We start from the raw sequence: 22,767 nt of genomic DNA, 5'->3' as shown, positions 1-22,767 counted from the left end.
TCGTTTCTTTATTCAGGAAAATGAATCGCATTTTTGACGGCTTGAACATACTCGAACACTCACCAAACTTTACAGGCGCGTCAGGCCTGATGAAAATGTATGTATTGTGGAGTAATGCGAAATGGGCGTGGCAAAATGACTCAACAGCGCAATTCTGTCTGGTTTAACCGATCTTCACGAGATTCGGTACACCCCTGTATCATGACCGGACAAAAAAAAAAAATCCTTGGCATCAATTTGATTAACACAACAGGAAGTCAACCATTTTGGATTTTGTGGCCATTTTGTCTAGAGTTTATAAAGACACATGTAACGTGACGCGCAAAGTCAGGACTTCAGTGTTAAGGTGAACTGAATGATCCGGAGTCATGATCCGACATCATCGATTAATAACCAAACACATGTGATTATCAGTTTGTGTGAAGAGTAACAGAGACGAGGACACACACACACACACACACACACTCCTGCAGACAAAAGTTCTTCCTGCAGATTATGACTTAACGCCGGGTTTTAATTTCATTGTTGCAGAAGAAGCGAGGCCCCGTTTATCCAGGAACATAAATATGAATTCAGCAGGTTTTTATAAAGTGAGTGATTAGAAAACATCAGAGGAGTAGTTGTACTAGTAGCACTTGTTGACTTGCAGAGTAAAATGGGCCTCAGTGCAGTGGCGCTGCTAAGGGGGGCCAGGTGGGGGAACCTTGATACGGTGAAGGCTATAATCAGAGTTTGTCCTTTTAAGCAGCACATAAGTCTAAACTGAATGAATGTCAAATCAGTGTGGAGAGCACTGACCACTGTCACAGACTTGCCTCTTTGCCCTCAGTTCTGCAAGGTACAGCGGACAATTTACTGCACTGTTGAGTTTAGTTGTTCAGGTGATACTGAAAGAATAACACTTGTTTGTGACTTACTATTTAACTCCACCCAGGCTTTATATATAAAAACACTTCAAATTTTGGCTTTAATGTCATAGCCATTGCAAAAGTGAAAGATTTATACGATCTGAAAAGAAACAAGAGTGTTTTTGACCTGAACAGATCTATTGGTCTCTGTGTAGTGAGAGTGATAGCACCACCTACTGCCAACATTAGGTAAGCCTCGTTTCACAACTTTAATTCGATTTACATTAGATTTTCACCGTGTGGTCTACACTTGATGGCGTGGACTGTAATGCGTGATTAGTGGGCGTGGTCCAGCGCCGCGTGATATCTTATCCCTCCCGCGATGCACAAAACGCAGGCAACACGGAGCCGTCCCCCCCCTGGGCCCCGCACAGTGCCGGTATTAAAGCCCTAGTATTAGAGTTTTACCAGCTTATACCAGTATTAAATTCCCAATTTGTCCAGCTCCACCCCGCTGCCACGTTTTCACACCTAAAACAAAACAAGAGCAAACAAATAATCCATCAATGGAAAAAAATAGGAATTGATTGTGTCTATGATTGATTCCCATGATCTGAAGATATTAAAATAAATTCAAGATTCACGATCCACTGACATTTAAACCATGGACTACTCATGCAATCAACATGTGATGATGATGATGATGATGATGATTATGAATCAGCTTGTACCAGTATACACCCTTCCACGTCTTCCAGCTCCGTCCACCTGCCTTGTTCCGGTACCTAAAACAAGCGCCCTGTGAGTCTGTGACGTAGAGCGCTTGCCTCCATGTTTTTGCAGGCCTGTAACTAGCCGCCGTGCTAATGCAACTTACGGACCCTTACTAAGAGTTTCACAATTAAAAACCTTCCGACTGCCGCTTTTACCTCCTCGCACGCCGCCTGAGTTGGGGTATGTATACCGGGACACTGGCACATTCATTCAAAACGCGTGTTCAGCCCGTAAAAGTCAGCTTCTGGTCGGTAACACCAGCTGTAGCTAATGTTAGCTTAGCTTGAATGAGCTCCTCGGTTGCGGTAGCGTGCTTTATGCTAGCTTTGGCTAACTGAGTTGCTAGGTTTTTCTTTTTTTTAAAACCAGTTTAAGATGTTTTCGAGTCATTTAGCCTCGACATTCATGTGTGTCGTGATTAAATCAAGTATTAACACAACAACCGTGGGACCTCGTGGTGTGAAGTTAGTGACCTTTACCCTGCTAAACTTAGCTGGGCAGGAAAAGTCTCCAATCGATTGGAATTGTAACAATGGTGGAATTTATGAAGCTCACACTTCATGTCGTTGTAACAGCACTTCTCATTTCAAAGTTGTGTTATCTGGGAGAACTGAATCCCAACGTGAGTGGAAGCCATCAGGTCTAAGTACACAGCTCATGGCTTTCTCTGTTTCTTCAGGTCGGTCCGATTCGGAGCCACGATGTCCTTCCCCCCTCATTTAAACCGGGCGCTGTTGCCACCTCCTGGGATTCCACCCCAGTATGCTGGCTTCCCCTCAGGTAAGATCCCACCGGCCTCACCATCAGTGGGAACCACATCCCCATTCACCTCATTCACATAATACGTTTTACAGCAACAACTTTTTATTAACGTATTAACATCTGTCCTGAGTGATCCAATCACAAGTGTTCATCGATAAGTACAGGTCCTGAGATCTGATCACTCAGACCACACGGTCACTTATTCATTCATTTGTTTGTGGCCGTCGCTACAATATCAGCACTGAGCAACTCATAATGTTTGTACTTAAAGGTTCAGTGTGTAAGATTTAGTGGTTAAGTGTCGTGTTGCAGCTGAATACCCCTCACCCTCCCCTTGAAAGAGAACCAGTGGTAGCCTTCTGTTTTCTAAAAAACTCAGAAGGTGTTTAGTTTGTCCAGTTTGGGCTACTGTAAAAAAACATGGCGGCCTCCGTAGAGTGGATCCGCTTTAGATATAAATATAAAGTGTTTTTTTCTAGGGTAAAGAAAACAGCAATTTGTACAATTTTAGATGATCACACATTAGTGGAAACATCACTAGGACTATTTTATATTCAATTTCTGCCAATAGATCCCTTTCAACCAAATGTTGCACACTGGACCTTTTGTAAAATGTTATTATAGCTGAGCTGCACACAATTCATCATTCATTCAGCCCTCGTGCCTCCTCTCTCTCTCTCTCTCTCTCTCTCTCTCTCTCTCTCTCTCTCAATCGCTTGTGGCAATGCACACAAATAGACACATCTTGTGATCGCATGTCTCAGGACAGATGTTAATACCAGGTGTGACTAGCACCTATAATGTCATATGTGTAATAACATTAAGTTAAAAAAGCAACAATGTCAGAAGTAATTGATGATAACATGATTATAATCAGCTACAGATAAACGTTTAACTCCAGACTCTAGTTGATGTGCATTTCTTCTGGTGATTGCAGGAGGTCCAATGATCCCAGTTCACATGGGCATCATGACCCCCACCTCTGCAGTGATGGTGACTTCCATGCCAGTTGTCAGTAAGCCTCCAGTTCCTAGGAAGGATATTGCTGCTATGCGAGCCAAAGAAATTGATGAGAACAGTGGTCCCACCACCACTGTGTTTGTGGGGAACATTTCAGAGAAAGCTTCAGACATGCTGATCAGACAGCTGCTTGCGGTAAGGGACAGAAAAAGATATAGTCACTGAGTTACGTTCAAAGACAAATGTTTCTGTGCATGGACATTGTATTCAGGATTTGTTTCTCTGAAATTACACATGCTGCATTTAAGCAGTTTATATCTATAACCTTTATTTATCTTTTCAGGAACAACAATGAAATTACAAATGTAGTTTTTAACGTACATTTGTACATATATATTGTAATAGGATTTTATAACAACATTGTGTAGACAGCTTGGTGAGACTGAATCCTGTGCTGTGGTATTTTATATAAATCCACATCTGCTTGACTCATGAACTCTTTTCCCCTTTGTGCTAATGTTGTAGAAATGTGGAATTGTTCTGAGCTGGAAGAGAGTTCAAGGAGCCTCTGGCAAGCTTCAAGGTAATCCATGATACGCACAGATAAGGCATCTTTAGGACAGGAAATACACATAAAAGACATTTTCACTTTAAATCAACCAGGAATGATTCATCTGTATTTAATGTCCTGTCAAACTAGGATTGGCCATATTTTAATCCACCCCAAAATGTATTTCTGTATGTTTGTTGCAGCATTTGGGTTTTGCGAGTACAAGGAGCCAGAGTCTACGTTGCGTTCCCTGAGGCTGCTTCATGACCTGCTGATTGGAGAAAGAAACCTCTTGGTGAAGGTGGATGCCAAGACAAAAGCTCAGCTAGACGAGTGGAAGGCCAAGAAGAAAACTTCAAATGGGGTACGAATCTGTTTTAGTTTAATCAGGACGCCTGAGTTTGTTGCTTCAGGAGTAGGAATGTGCACCTCCCTGTGTTCTGGACCTCTGAGTGGCTGGCCACATTTCATTTGTATATATTGAATTAGCAATTCAAATACATATTTATTAATTGCAATGATGAAATTGGATATTAAACGAGATTATTTCTGTACTGGCAGATTAAAAAGGCTGAAGATGGAGGAGATGATGATGAAGAGGTTCTAGACGAGGAGACCAAGAAGAAGGATCAAATAGTTAAAGGTGCCATTGATGGCTTGATGCGGGAATACGCTGCCGAACTCAACGCACCTTCACAGGACGAGGACTCCCAGCGACGAAAGAGAAAAAAAGAGAAAAAAGAAGAGGTATACAAACCTAGATTCATTCTTTTCTAACTTGAATCACCATTCTCTTGGAACCTGACAGTGAATATTGTTATTTCACCCAGAGAACTGACTTTTCCTTCCTTTTTTTTCCCTTAACCACAGGATGACATTAACACAATTGATATGGAGGAGGACAAGAGAGACCTGATTTCCAGAGAGATTAGTAAATTCCGTGACACTCACAAGGTAAAGTGGCTCTTTTGATCTTGTAGTTGACATTACAGGTTTTGGACAGCAGTTCACTCCTAGAGCTTGCACATTTAGTTGACACATTTACCCAGCTTTTCTTGACCTCAGCAACATGCACACTGTGCAACAAATTGGCCGTCCCTAAACTTTAACTCACCAAACATATGAGTTCGCCCCATATTATTTTGAAATGTTACATGCTCAGTGTTAGGACACCACAAGCAGGCAGACAGCTAGTCCTTTATCACCTTTCTCAGGCCTGATTTGACACCTGTGACCACCGTAGTGAAATCTATCTAGGTGTGACCATTTATACATCCATTCTTCATTCATCACACAAAAATGCATGGAGACGATGTAAAGTTACTTAAAAGCTAATCTATTCATTAAACCCCACCATTATGATAGTGATCATATGGTGACTAAAGCAAGATGAATCTCAGAGCTTTGGAAAAAGTTGCGAGGATAGGATGTAAGTATCAGCCTTTATTTACTATATACATATACTGGGCGTCCCCCTCTTGAGGACTTGCATAGGGGCAACTGCACTGCACTGTTTGTGTGGGCTTGGGCTCATAACGCTCTTTATTCCATCAACCACTTGTCATTACAAAGGCACTTCCTTACTTTGTGATCCTGAATTTATGACAGCATCGGTTGGTCCCCTGAAAGCTGGAAAGTCAGTGAACCTGTGCGAGTCCTACGTAAAGTATGGTTTGTCTTAATGGTGTTCATGTTGAAGCACAAGGACTATTGTCAATAACCACTGCAGTGACTCTGGCTGTAGCCTTTATTATGCTAGTGTGGGGGGGCGCCCTGTCCACAGCAGCATGCTGATCTGAAGATTGACAAAGGTACGTGCTCTCTGTATGTTGTGTTGTGTGATTACTCTCCTCCATCTCGTGCTCTCCATCAGTATCTGCACCTGACAGTAAGTTTATGCACAAAAGATTAAACTATTCTCTAGTAAACAGATCCTGTTTGTCTGTTTGGAAAAAGATGTTTTCAAGGTTTCCAAATCCAGGTCAGAGATTTAGTCAAAAACAGGGAGAGACTGCAACACAGACACTTGATAGACTGACACAAAGGTATTTAGGAAGTTATGATACAAAAATTATAATTATTATAGGCGAGGGGGGATGCAGTTTCATGCAAAGAGCACTTTTTTTTTAATAGCACAACAACACCGGCGTCGGCCCTTATTACCAAAAGCTCTCTTCCCCTCCTGGTCATTGTCTTCTACGTGATAGCACAGGCTTCCCATCCTGAGATATTTGTATTCATTTTTATCGGAGCCCCGATATATTCTGTGCAAAGGTAAGTCAAATATACCAAAACAGATGCTACATTTTACATCTGACATTAACTTAGTTAAACCTATTTTTACTAGAGCCAAGGCATTGAAATATAAGACTATAATTATTAACCTCAGGTACACGAGTGATAAAGTTGCTCACATCTCATATTTCCTTCTCTTGAGTTGCATTACACCCAAGGCTTGTGGTTCTTTCTGTGTTTCTTGCTGAATACCAGTTGAGTGTCTGTAGTTTCGTGTGGCTGCGTTAAACTTTAAATTAAATAAAAATGTACATTCAACTCATGCAAGACATAGAACGTAGTTGTTTATTTTGTTGTGTTCGGTTCTGGTTTTGTGTCGGATGCCATTTTAATGATAATGTTCCCAGATGCAATCAAAGCCTTGTGTGTAATGTCATTAAAGACAAAGCTGTGGTGTGAGTGTGTGTGTATGTGAGAGTAATGAGTCATGAAGAGCTGCTGAAGACTTCTGCAGGGGTAAGACCGCTTCTACAATTTCATTTATCTGTGCAGAAATGTAACTGATGTTCATTATGTTCATTTCTTGATTTAGCACTTAACCGAATGACATTGAAGTAAAGGCTACTGTTGTAGATGATGAATATGATGATGATGATGCTAAAGCAAGACAGAATCCCATAACGTTTTTCCCTTGTATATCGTGTGACCTGCTTTCCTCCCAGGCCTAACTTAAAAGGCTTGTAGGGGCAGCGAAGGGCTGAGTCCATAGTTCAACACCTGTAAGTCTCAAACAACTAGTTCAACCAAAGACTGACGCCTGTTTTCTGTTTTTGTTTTCCTTGTTCTGAGAGGAGGACTCTTAAGGAGAGAAAAAGCATTTGTTTTTTGCAGCACCTTTTTCTCGTTATGAATGCCTCGAGCTGAACATGTTCCACAGATCTTGTTCGTCATTGAAGTGGTTTCCAGTTCCATTCGTGTTAACCTGTAGTTTATACTGCAAGTTTGAAGCATAAACACTTGATTGTATTTCTTTAAATTAGCGCTGGAGCTGTCTCTCTGTGAGGGAGAGCCTTTTTGATTCTTCCAGGTTTTCCCCAGTTTGAGTTGTAGGAAATCCAGCTTCACTTGCAGGCCTTGCACGGACTAGTTTAGGGCATGTTACTATCAGAAATCTCAAAATATGGAAACCACTTGATCTGTGCACAGTAGGCAAAATGAACCGCTTGACCAAATGTGCCATTGGCTGAACCTGTCTGTGTTTTGCTCTGCAGAAACTGGAAGAGGAGAAGGACAAGAGGGAGAAGGAGCGGCTGGAGTTCGAGCGGGATAGGAAGGATCGGGAAAAAGAGCGAGAGCGGGAAAGAGAGCGGCGCGACCGCGAGAGGGAGAAGGAACGGGAGAGAGAGCAGCATAGGGAAAGGGAGCGAGAACGGGACCGAGACAAAGACCGAGACAAAGACCGCGACCGCAGGCCCAGAGAGAGAGAGCGGGAGAGGGACTGGGAGAGAGACAGAAGCCGTGAGAGGAGCGTCGACCACAACAGAGCCAGGTACAGGAAGAAAACAATCGTGACAGTAGAGGTGTGGAAATGTTGCCTCAGAGGGAGCAAAACCTTTCATGTTTAGACTCTAACCTAATTCAGCTTTACTCGGTATGTTGGGTAAAAGCTTTTCCTTGATGATTATTCAATGTTTAAATCTTCTCTCATGTGGACCTATACAGACCAAGCTTGACTGACCGTTCCCTGATGATTCCGTCAGTTCTTAAGATTTATACTAAGCAAGTTAAAGTGCATTTTTTGCAAGTCAATCCAGCAGTAATAAACTTCTCCCCTCATGTTTGCAGGGAGCCGAGTCGAGACCGAGACAGAGAAAAGAAGCGAGACCAAGAGGATGACGAGGAGTCGTATGAGCGCAGGAAGCTGGAGAGGAAACTCCGAGACAAAGAAACGGCCTATCAGGAGGTAAGGGAAGGTGGGATGGTTAGTGGTGGGGGTCACAGCTCCTAGATCCTAGAATATGAGAGGTGACAATTATTGTATTCAAGAATAGAAATGGGAACGTTTTTAGTAAATTCACTTGCTGTTAATGGGTGTTTGTATTTGGTTGTGGCTCATCTGACACTGTATTTACTACAGCGTCTAAAAAACTGGGAGCTCAGGGAGAGGAAGAAGGCTCGGGATTATGCCAAGGAGACCGAAAGGGAAGATGAGCGTCGACGAGAGATGGTGAGAGGACGATGAGTGAACAAATGATGTTGTGATGTTACTAGGTGTCCTAAACTTGGCGCACGCACGCACACACACCAAGATGAGTAGATTGTTATTAATTGTACCAACAGATTATATTTGAGTTTAGCCATTTGAAGTTGATTGTCCTTCAGGAATATATTTTATGGCTTATTTCAAGTAAATATTGGATGGAAAATGAAATGATAATCTGTTAATTTGTTACTGAGTCTTGTTTGTTTGTTTTTTCTACTAATGTTGCTGATTATCAGTTTTTTTTCATTTGTTTTTATTCCACACATTTTACAAATTTAAATTTATCTTTTAAAAATGTTTGAAATAATCCAAACTAAATTTATCCCCATTAAAAAGTGCTATTAACTGTGGATTTTGTTGTGTAATCATGATGAAGACTTAAAAGTGATGAATTATAAAAAATGTTGTCTTCAGATGAAAGAGGGGAAAAGGTTGAAAGAGTTTCTTGAAGACTATGATGACGACCGAGATGATCCGAAGTACTACAGGTGAGCAACTGGGAAAAAATATGCTACGGTTCTGTCTTTACTGAATTAACTGTCATTGAAAAAACAAATGCACACGTGTAAAGAGGAATCTCATCTGACATGCAGCCTTCACAAAGCTTGAATTTACAGATGTGAGATGTTGCACTTGCAGTGTCAGAAATACTGTGAATTAAAAATAATTTCTGTTTGAGAGATTTGAGCCCTGTGACGCCTAAACATGTGAAAAGTTGCAGCAGATGCCGTGTGACCCAGATCAGACGTGTAGCAGATGCAGTGCTGCAGCCATGGCCATTGTTCTAAAGGCTGTTATTTTTGGTGTGACCCCTAGGGGCAGTGCACTGCAGAAGCGTCTCAGAGACCGAGAGAAGGAGATGGAGGCGGACGAGCGTGACAGGAAGAGGGAGAAGGAGGAGCTGGAGGAAATCAGACAGAGGCTGTTGAGCGAGGGACATCCAGACCCAGACGCAGAGCTACGCAGGGTACGCTTGTCTGTAATATTACTGTGTGTGTGTGTGGGTGTTTGCTTGTAGCCAGTGAGCATGCTGTATTTTGTCTTTGTGAAGGTCACTTCATCATCTGACTCTCTGAATTTTTGCACATCAGGGCTTTCCAGCTTTCATTGTCTGATCTTTTTTTCTGGAAAACCCAGTGCTTGGTTGTTAAATTTCTGTATATCTTCCTCTTATTGGTCCAGATGGAAGAGGAAGAGGAGGAGCGTCTGAGACAACCTCCCATCGTCCAAGAGCCGGAGCCCGAAGTGGAACGGGAGCGCCACAGGAGTTCAAGAGACCACCGGGACCGCCGCGGGGAACAGGATAGGGCAGAAGTCCGCTCCCGGCCCACCCAATCAGATGACGAGGTAGAGGAGGGTGAGGCGCAAGACTATGACAACGAGGAAGATAACCCTGACACTAAACCGTGCCTGAAGCCCAAGATGCGGCCCATCACAGCGGCGCCGTCCGTGTCATCGGCAAGTGGCAACGCGTCCCCAAACACGCCCGGGGACGAGTCGCCCTGCGGCATCATCATCCCCCACGAGAACTCGCCCCCTGAGGCGCTGCCGCAGGAGGAACACCGGCCGAAGATCGGCCTCAGCCTCAAACTAGGTGAGCCCAAAATAAATCTGTTTAAGGACATACTACACAGAGAAAAATATCAATTTAATCTGGAACAATATTGAGTGTCAGTTAAATATGAACTCACTTGGCTCGCTCTTATTCTGGCTTCTCAAATGTGAAAATTACCAGTTTTTTACCTGTTTTATGTCATTGTAAGGTTTGTGATTGTTTGTCGCTAAATTTAAAGAAATCGGTTTGGGTTAAAATTGTGATAGCAAATATGAACTTTCTTCTGCCATTCTACAGACAAAATATAACTGGCAGTTTAAACAATAATATAATGAATAATAATCCTTTAACTGTCAATTGCAGCTCCACTTACAGGAGATCTATAGAGAATTTGTACACAAAAGGAGCTGAACTGCTCAAGGAAAACATTAAAGTAATTCACCATAATGTTAGCAGGGTTTCCTCTGAAGACATTTAGTCCTTGTGTTTTTAATGTGGTAAATACACTGGTGTAGGTCAAAGGACAGACACTTTCCAGCTTCACAGATGAAGTAAAAGTTCCTGCACCAGATAGAAGCCACATAGACCACAAGGCACAAGCAGCACGTCTGTTGTCAGTAGCTTGAGTAACACATCCTCTCAAATGGATTTTTAAAAACCACCTACTTCACACACACACCAGTTTTCCACACATACATTCATCTGACTGGAAAAACTTGCAAAGCATTCTTTGTTCTCCATTCATACCCCATTCTCACTGGAAAATTAGTTAGGATAAAATAGGAAATCACAAAATATGTAAAGCGTCCTTTGGTCCCTTGAAAGGCACCTTAACATTTTAAGTTATTATTATTACTAATGAGTTATATGTAGTGAAACAAACAGAAATCGTTAGATACCAAAGACTCGTTACAATGATCTTTATCATTTTAAATGAAAACCTTATTTTTTCAATGTCCTCGTTGTCTCCAGGTGCCACAGGAAGCCCCAGTCAACCCAACGCAGGTAAAAGGAAGAAGCTGCCCGTGGACAGCGTCTTCGACGAGGAGGAGGCCGACGAGCAGCCCCGCAAGAGGAAACTGGTGCCGCTGGATTACGACGACGACGACAAGAGCCTCGGGGTGGACGGGGCCGGGCTCTCCAGCATCAAGGGAGCCGACAACGAAGAGAAACGCAAAAACATCAAGAGCCTGATAGAAAAGATTCCCACAGCAAAGCCTGAGCTGTTCTCCTACCCACTGGACTGGACTATGGTTGATACGGTGAGGACACGGGGAGGACTGTATATTTATAATAATTATCACATAAAGGATCACGAGTTCATTCAGAAACTTTGCAGCGTCGTGATATTTATTGGTCAGAAACTGGTCTCGCTGGTCTCCATTGGTAAAAAGAAATAGTTGCTGATGTAATTTCTACTTGTAACAGCTCAACCTTTTTGTCTCTTGGTCCTCAGACGTTAATGGAGCGACGTGTTCGGCCCTGGATCAATAAAAAGATCATCGAGTACATCGGAGAGGAGGAGGCAACGTTAGTGGACTTTGTCTGCTCGAAGGTATCGAACATGTGATCTTTATACATTTGACTTCAATCAGATTTGGAAGGAAAGAGAAACCGTGAACACACAATGATGCTGATTGGTTTGTCCTTGTTTTCTCAGGTGATGACGCACAGCATGCCACAGAGTATCTTGGATGATGTTGCCATGGTGAGTAATTGATCAACTAGAATTTCACTCAGAGTTCAAACCTCCCCTGGCTCAGCATTCCCCTAAAATCAAGCAGCACCAAATAACTCACACTCATAGAAATCAGTCCCATAAATGTGCCCGATTCATTTCACCAAGTTACGGGAATTATTCCCTGGGAAATGATGAAAATGTGTAAAAATGTTCTATCTCACGATGTTAAAGAAAGTGAAAATAAATACCTGGATCTCCCCCTGATTCGGATCTGCACCAAAGTTTCATTGTAATCCGTCCAGTAGTTTCTGCACAATCTTGCTTACAAACAAATGGAGAAGGGTGAAAACTTTATCTCCTTGAAGGACGTAATAAGACATCACACTAAAAGCTTTTATCTAATGTTCATGTAGCTCTCAGTTTTGGTTATAATCATTTGATGAAAACTTCATAATCAAAGTATTATTCCTTTGTTTTGCATTTTCACATCCATGTGGAAGTCTCCTCTATGAAGTTGGGAAGTGACGTCATGTTCCTCTAACTCATTGTTTCTGTTTTCAGGTTCTCGATGAAGAAGCTGAAGTCTTCATCGTGAAGATGTGGCGGCTACTTATTTACGAAACTGAGGCCAAGAAGATTGGACTGGCGAAATAAGCAAAATAGCCACTGAATGAAGATCAAATTTTTTTTTTTCATACAGTGTACAATAGTGTAGACGATTACACACCCCCCAAAACACAGCGACTTGTCCACATCAGCACAGACTGTAACTGCAGATTCTGCTCATTGACACATTTGCTCCAGTTGTTTGTCTCAACACACTCAGGCTAAATTCACCTCTTCTCTCCGTTTGCAGCTGCCGACGGTATCGGTGTAATTCTGTGTATATACAGTTTGTCATAATGTGACTTTAATTGTGAGGAGGCTGCTGACACCAGGACCACTGTGGTGTTGCCAAGTAACATCTCTTGGTCCTTTTACTCTCTGTACACGCTGGTGCACATTTCGTGTTGACTGGTATAATGAACGTCAGTATTTGATGGTGGGAAATCTGACTTGCAGTTGAATGTAGGTTGGTCAAGCAAAATTAAGAGATGCACAACTACACGGATGTAATTTTCTTTTTTTACAGGGTTATTTATTCAACGTTTTTCGACTCAAACTGACTCGTTGAGTTAGTTTCCTCATCACATTCCTGATAAACGCGTCGGCATGTTCTTGTGTCATCACAGCATCTCGGATACGCAGCTGTCGTTTGAAATGTGTCTTTTGACTGGACCCACAGATCATGTCGGGTGGTGACGTCCCTGCAGCTGTAAAAGCACACACATGACCACTATAGGAAATTGAGCTAAGAATGTGGGGAAAAGGATTTGACGATGCTCTCATTTGTTTTTTGTATTGGTGAACATTTGAATAAAACTGATTTTTTTATAACTTTGTTCAACAGTGTTTGATTTTTTTTCACCCTCATTGTTTCTTTAACAACTCTTACCTCCAGACAGGAGAGCTGCGAGATGGAGTTTACATATTTATGAATTTCTCAGAACTAGAAATACGTCACTGTGGTGGTTCCACTGTCTTGAGTTGACTGGTTTCATAAGGGGACTGTTGGGCCCTGGCAGAGGTGAATGTTCTACTGAGACATCCTAGTTGGTTATTAGCAGGATTCTGCAAAAACTAATTGAACAAAAGTAAACTTTACTAAAAGGAACTTGAACAAATCTGATTTGGGAAATTATTTAGCACGACCGACAAGTAAGTTGTTCTCGCCCCTGTTCATTTGTCAACAGGATTATGTAAAATTGACTTAACCCATTTACACAAAACGTATGAAGAAAGCGAATAAAAAACCCCCCACTAAATAATAACTCATGGATCTTGATTGAAAAGAAGAGTATTTTGGGCATTTTCACAATAAAAGCCTTCTAAACAATTTCTATTGTTGGCAAAATTTTCTTTTAATAAAATTACCCATCAATCACAGCAACGTCTCCCTTAGAGCGACTTCATTCAATCTGTTGACAGCAGCTGACAAAGACACACACAGATCAAAACTTCCAGAGCTTTATTGATGCCATGTGAGCTAAACAAGAGCAGGTCTTGCCAGTAAAAACCCTTGAACTTGAGAGAAAGATCACATAATAAAGCCACCAGTGACCGGGAGACAGACAACCGGGGCTTTCCTCTTTAACCACATCCAGTGACCACACACAGATGAAGAGTCATGGACACTGAAGACACTGGGCTCTTGAAGCAAGACGCAAGGCCACTGCTTGTAAACACCTTTTGCCGTTTTCACTTATTTTAATGGGTTAAATTAAAAGCAGAAACTATGATGATGAATAATTGGTGATTTAACTTTAAATTTTTTTAATGTGTCCAAGTCTGAATAAGAGGACAGTATTTGGAGAGACCGCCCTCTGACACAAACCCTGCTAATGAACAAACCTGAATGTTTACCAATGAATAACCACCTGTTAATGTTTGCAATGCGAACATTAACATCTGTAGAACTGAGTGACAATGGCCGGGTCTTTCCACGTTTTCCCTCCACCAGCCTTCTTTCCCGAGGACGGACTCTAGTCCTCTGTTTTGGCCTCCATCTCCTCGGCGTCGTCGTCTCCGTCCACCTCGGCGTTCTCCCGTTCTAACCTCTCCAGCTGCCGGGCGAGCTCTGTCTCGTCCGTGTCTGTGACCACCTTGGGCTGAAAGGGACAGTGCAAAGTTTAGTTTATTTGGAAATCAGCGATGTCTTTGATGGGGGATATTCTGTGCTGTCCCAGATAAACAGAAAATAAGTATTTTGGTCTTTACTTTGAGGAAAATGTAAAGCCTGAGGATAAAGGTGTATTATTTTATTTAAAAAGTGTAATGATGTTAGAATAACTTTGAAATTTTGAAAGTTAATAACGTGATGGAGAAGTAAAATAATGAGAAACATGTATAAGATGAGCTGCAGTATTTCAAGTAAATAATTCAACCTATAATCAATATATTTGAGATACAGGTTTATAGTCATAAATAAAAAATTAGGATTTTATCGTCATATTATTATCACTTAAACAAACAAAAAAATACAACCGTTACTACAGTTTTTTTTCCAACAACAGCAATAACACTGTTGAATACTCAATTCCTTTTTTCTTCCCCAAAAATGTATATCTGTAAGTAAAGTCATGTCCGAATATGTGACTTATAATTTCTTAATTATGCTCACTGTACACCTCAGAAAATACTAAACTTCAATAAACTGTAAATACAAACAAACAGTAAGAAAATGATGTGGCTCACCTCCATCTGAATGTTAAAGACGCCTCTCTTCTCCTCGATCTTCTCCTTGATGGCAGCCATGGCCTGGTTGAGGACAGACAGACCCTCTGTGCGCTCCAGAGTTGTCGTTGTCATCACGTAGCGAGGGGGAGCGATCAGGTTAATCTGTCCAACACACACAAACAAAAAACTCAGTTGGACTAAAATGTAAAGGTCTCCAGTGGAACCTCAACATCTGCAGTCTGGTTGTAACAGAGGAGCCGTGGTTAAGAGGATGGTTTTCATGTGGTGATCTGTGAAAAGGGAGCAATGTTACCTTGATGGGCATGGCCTCCGTGGAGCAGCCGAGTCCGGCCCTCAGAGCCTCCTTCACCGCATCGATGCCCTCGTACCCGTAGCACGCCACTTCAATATCTACAGGGAGGGCGCAGAAATGTTACTTCATACTTAAAAATCTATTAAACTGCAGTTTCATAGCTTTGATGTAAGATGCATTAAATGGACGGCTCTGTTTTACCTGCTCTGATTTTGACAGCCTGCGGAGTGAGTCGCCTGTTGATGTTATCAATCAGCACGGCCCTCTCTTCCTCTGTTAGGTCCAGACAGTCCAGGATGGCGGGATCTCTGGAGGAACAATTTGAAAATAACTGCTGATGGAAAGAATTTTGTTTTGGGGGGGTACAGGGAACAGGTTTTCGTGGCCTGATACAAACGCACAACGCTTTTAAAAGAACTTACGACACAGCCTGTTTGAAGACATCATAAGCTCCGTATCCTGGCCGCTTGTACTTCTCATCAAAGACCCAGGCAGTGCGCTGGTAGAAGCTCTCTAGCTGCTCGTCCTTGCTGTACTCCAGCACCTCAGCCACGTGCCGCAGGATGCTGTACACCTGCAAAACACAACACCTCCGGTCAGCTCAAAGTCAAATACACGCTGGTAACTTTACAAATAAAGGAAACATCAGGAGAAAAATTTTATTTTGATAATTCACGTTTCCGTGGGGTTCGATTTTCCCTTTAAATCACTTGACAAATTCAAACTGGACTTCTGAATTTCAAACTTTTAATACTTTTCATGCTCATGAGGGAAACACACAAAAGATAAAATAATCTGACTTACAGTTTTAGATTTGGTGAATTTATCTTCACACTTGATGGCCTCCTCTGGTGAAACTCTTCTTTTTGATAGATCAATGTATCCTGAGGAAAAAGATGGAAAGATGCAGTTGCTAATATTGAAGATACGATTAACTACGCAACAGGAAATCAATCAATTTGGTTAAATGGTCCATTAACTGGTAAAAGCACTGATCACTTGTTGAATCAAGCTTCACAACACATTTGTCACATGTGTGTTATCAGTAATTCAAAAAGACAATCTTCTGGAAATTCCTATGAGACTGTTGTCATTGCTACGATTTTTGAGTCAACAATTATCCCATTTTCTATCTTTCTCACTGGCCTTCATCTCTATTGGGTCGCACGCCTCTGCCTGCACTCACCCTTCTCTTTGTCTACTCGGATGACGACCACGCACTCGTTGCGGCCGATGCGGATGAGCTTGTTGATGGAGCGGATACGTCGACGCGACAGCTCGCTGAGGAGGATCATGCCCTCGATGTTGTTGTACTCCAGGAGGCTGACGTAGGCGCCCATCTCGGCGATGGACCGCACGTTCACCATCACGACATCCTCCACCTCTGGGAACCGGTGCTGGTAAAATCGACAGCTGAGGCTCGGCATCGCTGCGAGGACAGAGACAGGGAGTGAGTGTCAGATCATTGGCTTCTGGGTTTCTGGAGGAAACTATAAAGAGTTGCATTGTGGGGATTGTAGGATCCATCCTTTTTGAATTTAGCTTCAAACTAATGCGGAAGAGTAGGAACATCTCGGCCTTTGTCGCACAACTTTATCAAACCACAAAACTAAATGAGCAGTTTGTCCCATTGAAACAGATTCATTATTGAGTTTTGTCTACATTTTCATAATTGTACAGCTAAGTTACAATGAATGAATTTGTTAATTTATTAACTAACTAACCCTCGAGACATGGACAAGGATCTTAAGATTTAGTACCGAATCTTTTAAGATCTTCAGGTGGAATAAACCTGTCAAATCAAACAATCTGAAATGGAAAACACTTTGCTGATAATTAGTGTCCAGGCTGTGACCTCGACCTGTGATCAAATGGAAACGGCTTCATTTTAACGAATCCCAGCGAGTGAAAATGGGAACCACTGATGTGGGGGTAAAAGCTGATGCAGCACCAGAGAACAATGGGTCCACGACTGGGACACAATAACAGCCTCAGTGAAGCAACTGAGTTATGAGATGTGTTCATTTTAAGCTTAGTACCAAAATGATTTAGAGCTGTAAATAAGTGTTTATATGAATTTATCTGTTGATTAGTTTATGGATTAATCGATTGGTTGTTTGGCCAATATCTAAACACCAAGTCACGAAACACTTTATCTGACAGAGCAAAACAAGAGGGACCCAATTCACTAAATGTTCTTTTTACAGTTGGAAAACTAAAACCAGTGGATTTTGACATTTCTTGGTCAGAAAAGCGATTAAAAAAAAGATGAATGTTAATTAGTTTTCTGTCATTCAACTATTGGATTCATCAGATCAGACATGAGAAACATGAGAAACATGAGAATCCACAATTCATCGTCACTTCTTCCCATCAAACCAGGATCTGTGGAGACATTATTCTACACATATACAACAAAAGGCAGATTTCACTGCAATTCAAGGACAATTTAGTCCAAATCCACAACAAAAAAAAACCAGGACAGTTTTAAAACACTGGTTCATATGAATTAAAGCTGCATCGTGTTTTATTCTCAGATTTACTCAATGATAAGAGATGATGTGGAGCAAATATTAGAAACGTCCCTTAAAATGTGACCATTTAAAGGCAGACTTGTTCATTCGGCTTCGGGGCAGATGTTGTGGTTTGCAGGTTGTTGAAACACCGAGTTCAATCTGGAACAAGATCGCAGATAATCAGAGAAACGTGAAAATAGTGAAGTGTGACGTTTAATTTCGCGTTTTTCTCTGAATGGGATGATGCAACGCAGACAAACGAGAACAAGTTCAGAGCTCAACGCTAACGCGAGGAAACCCCCCCGTGAACAAAGGAGTGGTTTAAACCCAACAGAGGCACAATGACACAGACCCTATCTCTCATTAACCATCACATTTAGTAACTAATTAAAAACAGCCATTTCATTATCCGTTAGCTTCCCAGCTAGCAGCCGGTTCCCAGCTCACATGCGGCACATGCACCGCAGCCGAGGCTAGCAGCTAGCTCGTTAGCTAGCCCGCTATCGGTCCCTCCCTTCCCGTCCGAATAAAACGTCCCCCGCGCGAACTCACCTGTGTCATATGTTCACAGGACGATGTGCTGGGTTGTTCTGAGCCGGCGGCGTCCGGACGTCCTCTGCTGTTTCCGTCTCGGTGTCTTTTAATGGGAGAACTCGGGCCCGTTAGCTCACTGTCATGGATGCGCTACTTTCACGACCCGGAAGAGATGGTGCGAGCTCCGCGACCCGCGCATGCGCACGAAGGAGGAGGGTTTTCGGTGGGGACGGGTCACATGACCCGGGAGAGAAGCAGCTGATCATCGCAGCGGACAAGATCACGACCGACAGCTCGGTGTGTTGCGCTGATCCTGCAACGAAAAAACAGCCATTTCTTGCCGCTACTGCCGATACTCTGACACCGCAGCGGACGTTTCTGGTTTTATTTGAGATCATCCGAGGACTAGAATCATCCACCGAGAGAAGACAAGATGTCCGGAAAGGACAGGCTCGACGTTTTCCCCTCCAGGATGTGAGTTGTTTGCAAGGCGAGATGCTAACCCACTGTTAGCCGGCTAGCATAGATTCTGTTTTTTTCGTGGCTTTCCAGCGTCTCACGTGATGATTTCTTTGATTGTTATGATGTGAGTGAACGTCAGTCAGCGCTGCACTGGGACCTGAGCCTCATGTTAGTGTCTGTGGGAGCCATGGAAAAGAGGAAGAGTCCTTATGTCTGTCATGTGATGAAGCTCAGCATCATCCAAGTGTGAGCTGTCTGTCTCAGAAACCCGCTCATCTGCCGGCAGGGAGAACTGGAGCATCTACAGATCCGCTGTTTCCTTCAGGAATTCATCATTTTGTGTGTGTCTGTGTCTGTGTGTGTCTGTGTGTAAATCAGAATTTGTGTTTCCTTATAAAACACCAGGCCTTGGTCGCAAATGTCTGTGGGCTGTGATGTGAGTGTAGATGAGAAAAACATGATTCAATCTCTATAGTTGTGTATTAGAGGAACATGCATATACAACTACAGTTACAAAACTGTGATGTGTACTTTACATTTCTTGTCACAATAACTTTCCAACACATCAGGGGTTTCCAGACCTTTTCAGCCTCTGACCCCTAAAACTTTAAGAGGCCACAAACAATGTGGGTGTCACTCAAACACATCACCGCTTTCCAAATGATAAGTTATGAGAACTGCGACCCCCCCCCCCCCATTATCCCGGGGGCTGGTTGAAGCATACAGAGGATATTTATTCAAGCTAGTTTGCATGTGTCAGTGTTTGTTGTGGTGCGATGCTGTTACTAACCTGTCCCAATCTCTTTAGAGGTCATTTATTCTAAATTCAACTTTATCTTTTCTAACAGTTATGGCCCAAAATACTTTAATAGCTCAAACATTTCTAACAGTTCCCTTTGTACGTCCAGTTTCTGACGCTCCAAATGACACCAGCTCAAAACTAATGTGAAACCGAGACTTGAAAAATAGAAAAGACATGAAGCCCTGATGTCAGCATCATCAGCGCGAGGATGGATTCATATACAGCTGCGTTTCATATCAAACACGTCATGAGGAAGAAGAAGGAGCCATGTTTTTATCAGAGTAGAATGGCGAGGATGTACCTGAGTCACAAAGGTTGGAAACCACTGATTCACAAACTGACTGAAAGGTTGTTCCAGCTGTTGCATCAAGGTCGCCCAGCTGTGTTCCTCCTATTACCCAGTTAAAGCATTACATGTTTCCCCACAGGGTTCAGACCATCATGAAAGCTCGGCTGAAAGGGGCGCAGACCGGCCGCAACCTGCTCAAGAAGAAGGCCGACGCCCTCTCCATGCGCTTCCGTCAGATCCTTCGCAAGATTATTGAGGTCAGTCGAAAAAACGAGTTATTTCTCCGTCCGTTTTAGTTTCTGAGGTCGTTGTATCAGACTGTGTTAGTTTTAGATAGATGGACTCTTGATGAAGTGTATTTTCTGTCATCTCTGCTTCTTCTAGACCAAGACCAAGATGGGGGAGGTGATGAGAGAGGCGGCCTTTTCTTTGGCTGAAGCCAAATTTGCAGCTGGAGACTTCAGGTAAGAATCAACAGGGTTTCGTCAGGTTTTCCAACAAGTTAAATTTAAGACTTTTCAAGACCAGTATGAATGAATTTTAAGTCGTATGTCAAGTCATACACATATGAAGGAATCTCAGAGAATTACATACAATATATATGTATATGGTAACACGTTATCTCGCAGTTTACAGGCGGAGACAGTCGGTATCCGTAGTCTTTCGTTATAAGTTCCACCTCAATACTTTTTGTAGTTTTTCAGCGTTAAACATATTCAAGACATAATATTTTAATATATTTAAGAGTTTTTAAGGTGTGAAATTTCCATTATTGAATTGTATAAGACCCTGTTGGTGTGGTGGTAATATTTTCTGTCCACAGCACAACTGTAATCCAGAACGTCAACAAAGCCCAAGTGAAAGTCCGAGCCAAGAGAGACAACGTGGCAGGTAAGCTTAAAAAACAAATAAATAACGAAACTGTCAACTACTTCTTCTGAGAATCCTCGTTATACGACCGGACGCATTCTGATTACACACTTTCTCTGTCTGCCAGGTGTCACCCTGCCGGTGTTTGAGCACTACCAGGAAGGCGGCGACAGTAAGTGGGATCTCAGTTGTCGCTCTGTGACCGTGTGAAGTCTGACATCGTTACATAGAATGAGTCTTTGTGAGCCGCTGATTGAACCGGAGCTTCTCACCCTGTTCAGGTTATGAACTGACCGGTCTGGCCAGAGGAGGAGAGCAGGTCTCCAGGTTGAAGAGGAACTATGCCAGAGCCGTGGAGCTGCTGGTAGAGCTGGCCTCCTTACAGGTAGGGGGCGCTGTTAGAAAAGGTCCTGTTTAGTTTAGCTCAGATTTGACTAAATGAAATGAAAAGGGATTAAAAGTAAAACATTTTGAATAGTAAGAATTTCTAGTTATCTGTAATTAAGTTGAGCATTTAAATGCTTATATTACTCTATACTTTAATAGTGCTGCTTTCATGTTAATGCATACATAATAATTCTGCCTTGAGTATTTACTTTCTTTTTCAAGTCTTTTTGAATATTTGTTGGATCAAATTAAGTATTTAAATGAAACCTTTTTGAAAATTACCATTATGTCTCTGTGTGTTTTTTACAAGATGTATACATTCTGACACACACTGTCCACTCTCTGTTTGCAGACATCCTTTGTCACTCTGGACGAAGCCATAAAAATCACCAACCGCCGTGTGAATGCTATCGAGCACGGTAATTTCACGCCCTATAACATTTTTATAACAAACTACATAAAAAATTGTGTTACCGCAGCTTAAATCATGTTCATTCCACTTTTCAGTGATTATCCCGAGGATTGAGCGCACCCTCACCTACATCATCACAGAGCTGGATGAGAGAGAGCGAGAGGAGTTCTACAGGTGGAAACATTTTTACTTTTTCATTTGAAAGTTTTTCCAATTATTGGTTTCTCTGATAACTATTCCGTATCACAACCCCCAACAAGTAAGTCCACGTGCTACCCACCTAATTTTATTTTTTTCCCCCTCCTGCTCCAGGCTGAAAAAGATCCAAGAGAAGAAGAAGCAGCTCAGGGAAAGGACCGAATTGGAGATCGCGGCGCGCCTGGCTAAGCTGGGTCCCATCGCGGAGCCCAGCAACATGCTGATGGAGGAGATGGACGAGGACATGCTATTCGAGTGACGCGGCCTCTCCCGTGGCTGACGAGTCGCCGACATCGCTCCATCATCCTATTTATTCTGTGCCTCTCCGGCCACGTCTATGTCTTCTCATGCAAATCGATGAAAGCGGTTTTATTTGTCGTTGTCGTTGATGATCTGTTCTGTCGTTTCGGTGCTGGAAGGTGTGTGTGTGTGTGTGTGTGTGTGTGTTTTTTTTCCCCAGATGTGTCACTGTACAGAACCAGTATTGTCGCACTTGAGGGGTCGGTAATGAAATAATTTAAATAATAATAATGTAAGTGTGTTTACACGTGGTTTGTAAGCAACATTAACAAGCATCCCGCGGGTTTGGTCGACTTGTAGATACTTCAGTTTGCGCTCGGAGCCGTTGCATGCTGTACAAGCTCAGAGGTGGATGTAGATTTCAAGGCGTGTGTGAGTCTGTGTTGTGGAGGTGCGTCCCACTGCTGACCTCATGTCACTGGGTTGTTGTCGTCACCTCACTGGATGAAGATGAGGATGTTTACTCATTGCACCAGGACCCCTATTATATGACCCCCGCTGTAAAAACGTGTCAACAAGGCCCAAGACTTCATCCAATTAAAGATGTTTGATTCAATCAATGCCTGGACGTCTTGTTGATATTTACACCTTCACTAAAGCTTTTCAAATATATATTTAAAGAAAAGCCAAGAACCCTAAGATAAAAACTTTCTCAACTTGTTCCGTCGACTTATTTCCGTGAGCAATTGCAGGCATTTCCCACCAGAATGCAACATTTAACACATTTTTAGTCAGGCATTTAGTTAGAAGGCTGAAAACCTTCTAACGTTATAAATCACA

At 42.4% G+C, this 22,767-nt stretch overlaps 3 protein-coding genes across 4 annotated transcripts; 2 read left to right on the top strand and 1 right to left on the bottom strand.

The window, feature by feature from the left end:
* The first annotated feature begins 1,649 nt into the window (after positions 1-1,649).
* rbm25b (RNA binding motif protein 25b) lies at positions 1,650-13,065 on the top strand. Of its 2 annotated transcripts, XM_035144713.2 has the most exons (18): positions 1,650-1,802; positions 2,302-2,402; positions 3,322-3,539; positions 3,870-3,927; positions 4,098-4,258; positions 4,456-4,641; positions 4,765-4,848; positions 7,401-7,678; positions 7,852-7,884; positions 7,975-8,092; positions 8,267-8,356; positions 8,807-8,880; positions 9,209-9,359; positions 9,575-9,986; positions 10,920-11,209; positions 11,404-11,502; positions 11,608-11,655; positions 12,190-13,065. In XM_035144713.2, the coding sequence occupies exons 2-18, from the start codon at positions 2,324-2,326 to the stop codon at positions 12,280-12,282; spliced, it is 2,472 nt and encodes an 823-aa protein (XP_035000604.2). In that variant the 5' UTR covers positions 1,650-1,802; positions 2,302-2,323; the 3' UTR covers positions 12,283-13,065. The 2 variants fall into 2 exon arrangements, with proteins under 2 accessions (XP_035000604.2, XP_035000605.2); XM_035144714.2 differs by lacking the exon at positions 7,852-7,884.
* Positions 13,066-13,681: 616 nt separating this feature from the next.
* On the bottom strand, positions 13,682-18,443 carry eif2s1b (eukaryotic translation initiation factor 2, subunit 1 alpha b). The gene is made up of 8 exons (XM_035144720.2): positions 18,286-18,443; positions 16,404-16,646; positions 16,022-16,101; positions 15,640-15,791; positions 15,419-15,525; positions 15,218-15,315; positions 14,923-15,066; positions 13,682-14,336 (listed from the first exon to the last, which is right to left on the bottom strand). The coding sequence occupies exons 2-8, from the start codon at positions 16,642-16,644 to the stop codon at positions 14,211-14,213; spliced, it is 948 nt and encodes a 315-aa protein (XP_035000611.1). The 5' UTR covers positions 16,645-16,646; positions 18,286-18,443; the 3' UTR covers positions 13,682-14,210.
* Positions 18,444-18,529: 86 nt separating this feature from the next.
* Positions 18,530-22,543, top strand: atp6v1d (ATPase H+ transporting V1 subunit D). The gene is made up of 9 exons (XM_035144721.2): positions 18,530-18,741; positions 19,960-20,077; positions 20,205-20,284; positions 20,644-20,711; positions 20,818-20,862; positions 20,972-21,075; positions 21,430-21,496; positions 21,585-21,663; positions 21,802-22,543. The coding sequence occupies exons 1-9, from the start codon at positions 18,701-18,703 to the stop codon at positions 21,944-21,946; spliced, it is 747 nt and encodes a 248-aa protein (XP_035000612.1). The 5' UTR covers positions 18,530-18,700; the 3' UTR covers positions 21,947-22,543.
* The last annotated feature ends 224 nt before the right edge of the window (positions 22,544-22,767 follow it).

Source organism: Hippoglossus stenolepis, chromosome 20 (assembly GCF_022539355.2).
Source record: "Hippoglossus stenolepis isolate QCI-W04-F060 chromosome 20, HSTE1.2, whole genome shotgun sequence".
Taxonomy (NCBI): Eukaryota; Metazoa; Chordata; class Actinopteri; order Pleuronectiformes; family Pleuronectidae; genus Hippoglossus; species Hippoglossus stenolepis.
This window is presented reverse-complemented; position numbering and strand designations above follow the sequence as displayed.